The following is an 11,400-nucleotide window of genomic DNA, read 5'->3' as shown; positions in this document are numbered from 1 at the left end:
TAAAATACTACATGTGGAACTGGTGTTCCCATATCAAAAAGATATATTGGAATTGAAAAAGTCATGGAAAAGGGCAACAAGAATGATTATGGGTATGGAACAGCTTCCATATGAGGAGAGATTAATAGAAATGAGTCTTTTCAACTTGGGAAAGAGACGACTAAGGGGGGATATGAGAAAGGTTTATAAAATCATGAATGATGTGGAAAACGTAAATGGGGAAGTGTTATTTACTCCTTCTCGTAACACAAAGATTAGGGGTCACCAATGAAATTAATTGGCAGTGGTTTAAAACAATCAAAAGGAAGTATTTCTTCACACAACACACAGTCAACCTGTAAAGCTCTTTGCCAGAAGATGTTGTGAACGCCACGACTATTACTGTTTTAAAAAAAAAATGAATTCACGGAGAATAGGTCCATCAATGACTACTAGCCGGGATGGGCAGGGATGATGTCCCTAGCCTCTGCTTGCTGGAAGCTGGGAAAGAGTGATGGAAAATGGATCATTTGATAAGTAACTGTTCTGTTCATTCCTCTGAAGGATCTGAAATTGGCCACTGTTGGAAGACAGGATACTGGACTAGATGGACCTTTGGTCTAACCCAACATGACCGTTCTTAAGTTCACTGAGGAAAGAAATGGTGTACAGATGTTGTGTTGTGTTTACCTGGATCTGGGTATCTCTTCTGTTGTCTAAAGTAGAGGAATTGTTTTAGCAAGCTGTGAATGGGGTTCCAGGGGAGCCCACTTTGAGATTGCTCAATTAGGGCAAACTGCAAAGAAAGGGGCTGGCAATCCCCAAAGCAGCTTCCACACAGACAACCAAGTCAAGAATAAACAGAGAGTCCTGTGGCACCTTTAAGACTAACAGATGTATTAGAGCATACACTTTCGTAGGTGAATGCCCACTTCGTCGGATTACATGCATCCGACGAAGTGGGCATTCACCCACGAAAGCTTATGCTCCAATACATCTGTTAGTCTTAAAGGTGCCACAGGACTTTCTGTTGCTTTTTACAGATCCAGACTAACATGGCTACCCCTCTGATACAAGTCAAGAATGATGATTATTATTGAAAATCTTGTTCATCATATAATAAAGTTCTACTAATAAGAAAGGATTGTACACATCACCGCCCAGGTGAATGAATATTTCAGCTATTACCCAAATACTCACTTAGAGCCAATTCTTATTAACTAAATAAATATTTATTTAAAAAGAGAGTATTGGTTAAAAGATAATTATACACAGAGACATGATTAGAGTTTTTAAGTCAATTTCTAAGTAGAGATGACTGCCTTTAGAGTTCTACAGAGTTCTTTCAGAATTAGTCAAAAAAATTAAGTCCAATGTAGAAATATTCATTATCAGATTTGTCCAGGGTATAACAGGAGACCAGAATCTTGTGACTCAAGCTTCCGCTGATGATGCTTAAGCAGATATGAGATAAAAAGGATCAGGTTCCAAGAGCCCTTTATACAGATCTTGGGCAGCACGGCAGTCCTTGGGTGAACAATAGGCTTTTGAAGTAAACTTCTATTTCCTAAATATCACTGGTACTTAACTACCTGGATTAACATAAGGTTGTTATCTATTAAGCGGTTAAAGAGAGTTCACCAGAAACTCTAAAGAGACATATAGAACATGACATTATTGCACCCAAGTTCCATCTAATAATATTTCCTTTTCATCTCTGAATTAACCGAATACAACTCTAGATAGGAATCGATTGGTTACACTCTTAACCTCTAACAAGCTGCCGGTAAATATAGATTACTAGAGTCAGTAACTTCTTCCCGTTCTTTAATAATACAAGTCTATATTTCAAGTGGTGAATCTGGGTCAATAGCCTGCAAGTTGCTTAACTCTTTCTAGCCATGTGTCACACAACCCCTTTTGCAAGGCATGGGGCTGTTAGCTTTAGCGATCATGTGACCCAAAAAGGAGAAACTGTAAACAGAGTGTGCCCAAGGGGAAGTTCCGGCAATGGTCTGCTGAAGCAATTGGAGAGTCTGGGGGAGCTAGCCCCAGGGCCTTGGTGCTTGGCATACAGGTTTCTTCTCCCAGATGGAGGCACAAGAACAGAAGCTGTACTGCGAGAGTCGACCTAGAAACCCAGAGCCAGGGGCAGGGCTGGAATAGTGCTGTGACTCAAAATAACATGGGTCTTGTTTGTGGGCCCCAAACACGGTCGGCTGGTGAATGTTCACCTTCACAAGCTTGAACAGCACATCTGCATATTCCATCTGTGGAAGGGGAGTGGGCCTCTCTCTCTCTCTCTCTCTCTCATTCTCTGTCTCTCCTGGTGCATTTAGGTCCATCTCTCTCTTTCCTTTGTAACTCACCCACAACCACAGATGCCTCCCTCTCTCTGTCACTTCTAAGTCCCTGGCCATTACCAATTAGCAGCTTACAGCTGTGGTAGCCTGTAGTCTAGCCTACTTGCTTCTCTACATATCTTTTCTTATAAGTTTCTTATTTTTTATGGGTTTGATTAATTGTTTTATTAATAAGTTTACTGATTTATATTAGCATATATTTTACCTGTAACACAAGGGACCTGCAGGCCACATCCTGTATGTTGAGCTAAAGCAGTGAGCATATATGAAAAGGTGTGGGGAAAAGTGCATCCAGCTCCTCCTGTTGAAGTTGTGGAGAAGTTGGAATAGGGGCTGCAACCTTGCACATTTAAGATAGGCAGGTGCCAGGGTCTGCCTCCTGTTACAATATGGGCAGGCATCTGGAATGGGGGGGAACTGGGCCAGGTACATGCCCGTGCTCATGGTCCATGAAGGAGCCACCAACCGATAGCCCTGGTGGGCAATGGGACCAGGGTGGAGTACTTTCTGGTCCACCGGGGTTCCTCACCCTCCAAAGGTGATACAAGTTTCTGCCACTTGGTATCAGGGCAACTGAGGAAGTGAAGTATGTGGCGCATGAGCATGTAAAGTTGTTCCCTTGGTGGAATTCAGAAATGAACTGGCTACAGGGCGTAAAGCCAACTAAGGTTATGAAAGGGAGGAGGGTCCGGGGGACTCATGGGACAGGAGCCCAATCAAGAATTCCAGAGGTCCTGGGGTGAGGGGTGAATGGGGAGCATCCTCTTGTAGGACCCGTTCAAGGAAAATGCAAGCTGTAGGCAATACAGTGGCCATCACCTCCTGAAGTATGCGCAGGGGGGTCTGAAGTGTGAAGAGCCAGAGTTGAGCTCTGAGATGAAAGAGACCATCATGGCCACCAAATGGTGGACTGATAACTCGGCTGGTGAAATGCTGGAGGAGTGGGCCTGGGCAAGATGGAAATGCAATACATCCATGTGGTCCAACTAGGAGTGGCACAACCTATCGACCTCCACCTGGATTTAGATAAAAATGGAATTGTCATCCGGGAGATGGTGGCACCAGACGTCCGCCAGGGATTGATGATATATTTGAGGATGATTATGATTGATGATATATTTGAGGATGTCTGCACCAGCCTGGCTGCTCTCAATCCCTGAGCTATTCTGGTCCTCAAAATTGATATTAAAGTCCCCATCCAGGAACCGGCCCTAGTGAGGATCCAAGGTGCTGAGGAAAGCAGACACCTGTTGACAGAAACACACCCACTCCGGGTCTGCATACGGAGGGTAGACTTTGAACATGGACCATTGGTTTTACCCAGTCTGGCCATTCTGATCTTCTTATTTAGACCCCAGATGTATCTGCCTCCTGCTGTAACAAACTATAGCCGATCCCCCTCCCAGAGCTGAGATAGATCCCAGGAGTCCTGACGGGGTCTCTCTCTCCACAGAGTTGGTAATCAAGTAACAATAAACATTAAAATGTTAACATGAACCAGTGTTCTTTAAGTGACTTACCATAAGATGTGAGAACATATTGGTTTTAGAGATGACTGGGTCGCAGCTGACAAGGGGAGGCGATGACAGGAGAAAGTGACAGGGGCAGGGCCTTGGGGAGAAGACACACAGCAGGGTTGAGGCTTGACAGAAGAGGCGAGGCAAGATTGCAATTTCAGGGATCCAGCTACAAGCAATTAGAAAAGTGGCAACCCAGTGTAGTGTACATAGATTGACTCCCCAGTTCATCACATTGACACAGCATAGTAAGGACAGGAAAGAGTTTAATGTCTCTCTGTCTGTCCAGTCAGTGATTCAGGGAAGAGGCCCCATGACCATGCATCAGCCAGCTCTGCAAAGAGCTCAATCTGAGAGCCAGAGCACAAGGAAAAAATGTTTAAGTCTCTTTATGAGTAAAGAGCTGGAGCAGCCTGTCCCAGATCTGTTTGGTCCTCACCCCGTAAATGATGGGGTGGAGCACGGGGGGCACCAGCAGGTACACACTGGCAAAGAGAACGAGGAAATGCAGTGGCACATTTTGGCCAAACCTCTGTGTGAAAGAGGAGAAGAAATCTGGGATGTACAAAGCAAAAATGGCACAAAGATGAGAGATGCAGGTCCTGAAAGTTTTGAGCCGGGCATCCTTTGTGGGGAGGCGGAAGATGGCCCGGAGGATATGAGTATAGGACACGGCGATAAAAAAGACATCCATTCCGATCACAGAGAAAAGATGAAACAGGCCATAGTAACTACTGATGCGGATATCTCCGCAGGCTATCTTCAGCACAGCTATATGTCGACAATAGGAGTGGGGGATGATGTTGGTTCTGCAATATGGCCACTGCCTCGCCAATAAGGGATAGGGTAATGTGAGTATGCCACTGCGCAGCACAACAGCCAAGCCTATCTTGGTCACAACAGAGTTTGTCAGGATCGTAGAATGTCTCAGAGGATTGCAGATGGCCACGTAGCGATCAAAAGCCATGGCCAAGAGGATACCAGACTCCATCGCTGAGAAGCAGTGAATTAAGTACATCTGGGTGAGGCAGGCACTGAAACTGATCTCCCTGGAATTGAACCAGAAGATGCTCAGCATTTTGGGCAGGGTGGTTGTGGATGTGACCAGGTCAGTGATGGCCAGCATGCAGAGGAAATAGAAAATAGGCTCGTGGAGGCTCGGCTCTGTCTTTACGATGAAGAGGATGGTGAAGTTTTCCAACAAGGCTATGGCGTACATAGTACAGAAGGGGATGGAGATCCAGATATGCGCTGTCTCTAGGCCAGGAATACCAAGTAAAATGAAGGTGGAGGGGTTAGTGAAGTTGGTTGTGTTGTAATCTGACATGGATTAGGCGAGAAGGTGTGCAACTCTGAGACATAAGGGTGTCTCCTACATGTACCGTAGGTTCCCCTGACTTTCTGTGTGTTCCCAGGATCTCGGGTGATGGTCGCAGTAGAAATCCCTGAATAGAGACACAAAGTTAATATGAGACACTGCATGCACTAGTGGATGCTGTTCTCATGGCAGAAGCAGATTGATCACTGTTCACAAACTGTAAAATTACATTTTTATTATTCTGAGAAAATAACTATGAACAATTACCCTACTAAATCCAATTCCATATTTTGTGTTGCTCCCTGCGTTAATAATTTCTACAGTTTGTGGTGGAGGAATCTTAAGAGGCACTAGCAGAAAATACAACTGTGGATATTGGTTATACATCATTGTTCCTTAATGAAATGAAAGCCAGGACAGGGAGTGCATACTGTAGGGAGATCCCCATTTTTCCAGTTGCTCAAAACCTGACAGTGGAAAAAACCAAACTTTTGGGAAGACATTTGCTGGAAGAAACATTCCAACTAGACGTGTCCGAAGAAGTGGGCTGTAGTCCACGAAAGCTTATGCTCTAATAAATTTGTTAGTCTCTAAGGTGCCACAAGTACTCCTGTTCTTCTTTTTATCCCAACTAGAACATACCTCAGGGAAAAGACCTGGACGCCATTGATAGCAGCTCAAGAGAAACACCTGCTCATTGCAAGCAGTGGACAAAACAAAAGCAATGTTCAGATCCTTAATATATGCGATGGAGAATAACATGTTCGGGATATGTATTTAGTTTTGGTCAAGCAGTCATATAGCATATTTAAAAGGGATTTCAAAACAGGCTCAGAGAACGGGGGATGCCATATGCAAATAGAAGAGTTTGGGACTCTTTAGTTTACGTAAGAGACAAAGAAGGGAGCATATGATATAGGAGAGGAAAATAAAAAATGAAACTGATTTACATTCAAATGGACAGTTCCCAACCAGTCCTATCTATAGACACTTAGTGCTCCAAGAGGACTAATTCCCCAACACTGAGTAAAATTGTCAGCAAAACTGATTGGGAGGAAAAAATTAGACAGAAAAATATGAATGAAAAATAATAGTTCTTTGATAACAGTTTATTAGATAGCAGAAGAATCATGATTCCACAGTCAAAAAAGTGAACAACTTTGGGTAAAAACCCAGTTCAGTGGTAAAATGAAGGCAGCAATAACATTTAACGAAGAGGAAAAAGGGAAAATAGATATCCAAGAATAGAGGTCGGAAGTTATGAAAATTCATAATGGACGTTAAGACATCAGGGAACATCAGGGATATGGATCACAAAAAGGACGTTATTAAATATGTTAATGACGAGAAATCCTACAAAGTTTTATGTCAATGTCTGTGTTGAAAAAAATATTAAAAAATAAAGGAAAAGAGTTTCTTTTTTATATGAAAAATGGACAAAGTTAAGAAACAATGGGAAAAACTGGTATGCCAGTCACCAACAGGGTTTATGAAAAACAGGTCTTGTCAAATAAACCTGATTTCATCCTTTTCTGAGAATACAGATTGGTTGTTCAAGTGTACACATTTGATAGATAAATGTGAAAAACGCAGATGCAACAAACCTTGATTTCTCAGAGGCATTTGATTCAGTAGAGGAAAACATTGAGTTAAAAAAAGTAACACCGTATAATATCAGTAAAGAACTTGTAAAATGGACTGAAAAGTGGCTAACTGATGGATCTCAGAAAGCTGTTGTCAATAGGCCTTCGTCAGTAACTGTGGCTATTTGTAGTGGGGTTCTGTTGGGATCAGTTCTAGATCCGATGCTATTCAATATTTTAATCAATGATCTGGAAGGGAATAGAAAATCACTGCAGATAAATATTTGCAATGACCAAATATTGTCAGAGTGGATACAAAAGGCGGACAGGGCAGGCATACCGAGTGATATGGAGCATTTTGAAAGTGGGGCCCATGCAAAAAAAAAATGTTTTAATACAGTTAAATTCAAAATGTTGCTCTAGGAATAAGTAATGCAGGCCCGGCCCACAGACTACAGCACTTTACGTGGAATGCAAGGACCCTGAAAAGGATTTAGGGGTCATTGTGGACTACCAACTCATTGTGAGCTCCCAGGACGACGCTATAGCATAAAGGGATGATGTGGTCCTCGGATAAATAATCAGGGGAATGGTGAGTTGCAGCAGGAGAAGGATTTTACCTCTGCACATGGGATTGGTGAAACAAACTGCATCCAGATCTTGGGTCCACATTTGGAAAAAGATGTTGAAAACTTGGGCAGAAAAGAGACACAAAAATGATTGGGGGATAGAGAAAAAGCCAGACTGTTAGACTTGAAGGTATATATCTCTATAACTTATCAAAAAGATGATCAAACGGAGACTTACATGGGGAGAAAACCAGGGGTAATAATGGAATCTGTAATCTACCAGAGAAAGGCTGAGGAAGATCAATGTCCAAGCTGAAGCCAGGCAAATTCCAGCTAGAAATTAGGGCCAAATATTTAGCTCTGAGAGTGATTAACCACTGGGATACACCGAGAAGGGAAGTGTTGGATTTTCCAATTCCCCATGTTGGCAAATCCAGACTGAATGATTTTTTTGGAAGATCTGCTTGACGGGTTGTTTACACCTAAAATGCTACAGCGTTGCTGCCTGTCATAAACAGATAGTTAAGGGTTAATGCCTCTTTTACCTGTAAAGGGTTTATAGATTCATAGATTCATAGATTCATAGATTCTAGGACGGCAAGGGACCTCGAGAGGTCATCGAGTCCAGTCCCCTGCCCGCATGGCAGGACCAAATACTGTCTAGACCATCCCTAATAGACATTTATCTAACCTACTCTTAAATATCTCCAGAGATGGAGATTCCACAACCTCCCTAGGCAATTTATTCCAGTGTTTAACCACCCTGACAGTTAGGAACTTTTTCCTAATGTCCAACCTAGACCTCCCTTGCTGCAGTTTAAACCCATTGCTTCTGGTTCTATCCTTAGAGGCTAAGGTGAACAAGTTTTCTCCCTCCTCCTTATGACACCCTTTTAAATACCTGAAAACTGCTATCATGTCCCCTCTCAGTCTTCTCTTTTCCAAACTAAACAAAACCAATTCTTTCAGCCTTCCTTCATAGGTCATGTTCTCAAGACCTTTAATCATTCTTGTTGCTCTTCTCTGGACCCGCTCCAATTTCTCCACATCTTTTTTAAAATGCGGTGCCCAGAACTGGACACAATACTCCAGCTGAGGCCTAACCAGAGCAGAGTAGAGCGGAAGAATGACTTCTCGTGTCTTGCTCACAACACACCTGTTAATACATCCCAGAATCATGTTTGCTTTTTTTGCAACAGCATCACACTGTTGACTCATATTTAGCTTGTGGTCCACTATAACCCCTAGATCCCTTCCTGCCGTACTCCTTCCTAGACAGTCTCTTCCCATTCTGTATGTGTGAAACTGATTTTTCCTTCCTAGGTGGAGCACTTTGCATTTGTCTTTGTTAAACTTCATCCTGTTTACCTCAGCCTATTACTCCAATTTGTCCAGATCATTTTGAATTATGACCCTGTCCTCCAAAGCAGTTGCAATCCCTCCCAGTTTGGTATCATACGCAAACTTAATAAGCGTACTTTCTATGCCAATATCTAAGTCGTTGATGAAGATATTGAACAGCGCCGGTCCCAAAACAGACCCCCTGCGGTACCCCACTCGTTATGCCTTTCCAGCAGGATTGGGAACCATTAAGAACAACTCTCTGAGTACGGTTATCCAGCCAGTTATGCACCCACCTTATAGTAGCCCCATCTAAATTGTATTTGCCTAGTTTATCGATAAGAATATCATGCGAGTCCGTATCAAATGCCTTACTAAAGTCTAGGTATACCACATCCACAGCTTCACCCTTATCCACAAGGCTCGTTATCCTATCAAAGAAAGCTATCAGATTGGTTTGACATGATTTGTTCTTCATAAATCCATGCTGGCTGTTCCCTATCACCTTACCACCTTCCACGTGTTTGCAGATGATTTCCTTAATTACTTGCTCCATTATCTTCCCTGGCACAGAAGTTAAACGAACTGGTCTGTAGTTTCCTGGATTGTTTTTATTTCCCTTTTTATAGATGGGCACTATATTTGCCCTTTTCCAGTCTTCTGGAATCTCTCCCATCTCCCATGATTTTCCAAAGATAATAGCTAGAGGCTCAGATACCTCCTCTATTAGCTCCTTGAGTATTCTAGGATGCATTTCATCAGGCCCTGGTGACTTGCAGGCATCTAACTTTTCTAAGTGATTTTTAACTTGTTCTTTTTTTATTTTATCTGCTAAACCTACCCTCTTCCCATTAGCATTCACTATGTTAGGCATTCCTTCAGACTTCTCGGTGAAGACCGAAACAAAGAAGTCATTAAGCATCTCTGCCATTTCCAAGTTTCCTGTTACTGTTTCTCCCTCCTCACTAAGCAGTGGGCCTACCCTGTCTTTGGTCTTCCTCTTGCTTCTAATGTATTGATAAAAAGTCTTCTTGTTTCCCTTTATTCCCGTAGCTAGTTTGAGCTCATTTTGTGCCTTTGCCCTTCTAATCTTGCCCCTGCATTCCAGTGTTGTTTGCCTATATTCATCCTTTGTAATCTGTCCTAGTTTCCATTTTTTATATGACTCCTTTTTATTTTTTAGATCATGCAAGATCTCGTGGTTAAGCCAAGGTGGTCTTTTGCCACATTTTCTATCTTTCCTAACCAGCGGAATAGCTTGCTTTTGGGCCCTTAATAGTGTCCCTTTGAAAAACTGCCAACTCTCCTCAGTTGTTTTTCCCTTCAGTCTTGATTCCCATGGGACCTTACCTATCAGCTCTCTGAGCTTACCAAAATCTGCCTTCCTGAAATCCATTGTCTCTATTTTGCTGTTCTCCCTTCTACCCTTCCTTAGAATTGCAAACTCTATGATTTCATGATCACTTTCACCCAGGCTGCCTTCTACTTTCAAATTCTCAACGAGTTCCTCCCTATTTGTTAAAATCAAGTCTAGAACAGCTCCCCCCCAGGAGCTTTTTCAACCTTCTGAAATAAAAAGTTGTCTCCAATGCAGTCCAAGAATTTGTTGGATAGTCTGTGCCCTGCTGTGTTATTTTCCCAACATATATCCGGATAGTTGAAGTCCCCCATCACCACCAAATCTTGGGCTTTGGAGGATTTTTTTAGTTGCTTAAAAAAAGCCTCATACACCTCTTCCACCTGGTTACGTGGCCTGTAGTAGACTCCTAGCATGACATCACCCTTGTTTTTACCCCTTTTAGCCTAACCCAGAGACTCTCAACACTTCTATCTTCTATGTCCATCTGTACCTCAGTCCAAGTGTGTACATTTTTAATATATAAGGCAACACCTCCTCCCTTTTTCCCCTGTCTATCCTTCCTGAGCAAGCTGTACCCATCCACACCAACATTCCAATCATGTGTATTATCCCACCAAGTTTCAACAATGTCATAGTTGTATTTATTTATTAGCACTTCCAGTTCTTCCTGCTTATTCCCCATACTTCTCGCATTTGTGTATAGGCATCTAAGATACTGGTTTGATCTTTCCTCCCAGTTTTGTCCTGACCCTCCTTTCTCTCTGACAATATAGCCCACACTCCCTCTCGTTTCCGACCCATCTCCCCGGTCTCTATGTTCCCCACTTACCTCTGGGCTTTGCTCACCTGTCCCCTAGGCTAGGTTAAGAAGTTCACCTAGCCTAGCTGACACCTGACCAGATGAACCAATGGGAGAACAAGATGGTTCAAAGGGAAGGAGGGAAGTTCCCTTTGTCTGTTGAGTTTTCACTTTGGACTGGAGTGGGAAAGCTCCAGAATTCAGCCTCTTATGAAGTAGTGAGTATTACTGAAGGAAATAAATAGGTTTATGTTTATTTCTTTGTAACCTGTCTTGTGCAATTAGAGAAATAGTCAAATTGGGTATTTGGGTATTTTTTTGTGTGTTAGTAAGGGTTTGCCTAGGGGAGCACCCTCTGTGTTTGGAATCTGTTGTCTGTGAGAGTAGCTGGTATGCTAATCTCTCCCAGAGGGTTTTCTTTTACCTTTCTTTTCTTTAATTAAAAGCCTTTTTCTTAATACCTGATTGATTTTTCCTTGTTTTAAGATCCAAGGGGGTTGGATCTGGGTCCACCAGGAGTTGGTGGGAGAAAGGAGGGGGGATGGTTAATTTCTCCTTGTTTTAAGATCCA

At 42.7% G+C, this 11,400-nt stretch overlaps 1 protein-coding gene across 1 annotated transcript; it reads right to left on the bottom strand.

The window, feature by feature from the left end:
* Positions 1-4,238: 4,238 nt before the first annotated feature.
* Positions 4,239-5,186, bottom strand: LOC128833692 (olfactory receptor 52E4-like). Its single transcript, XM_054021761.1, has one exon. The coding sequence runs from the start codon at positions 5,184-5,186 to the stop codon at positions 4,239-4,241; it is 948 nt and encodes a 315-aa protein (XP_053877736.1).
* Positions 5,187-11,400: the final 6,214 nt, after the last annotated feature.

The sequence above is a fragment of the Malaclemys terrapin genome, chromosome 1 (assembly GCF_027887155.1).
Source record: "Malaclemys terrapin pileata isolate rMalTer1 chromosome 1, rMalTer1.hap1, whole genome shotgun sequence".
Taxonomy (NCBI): domain Eukaryota; kingdom Metazoa; phylum Chordata; order Testudines; family Emydidae; genus Malaclemys; species Malaclemys terrapin.
This window is presented reverse-complemented; position numbering and strand designations above follow the sequence as displayed.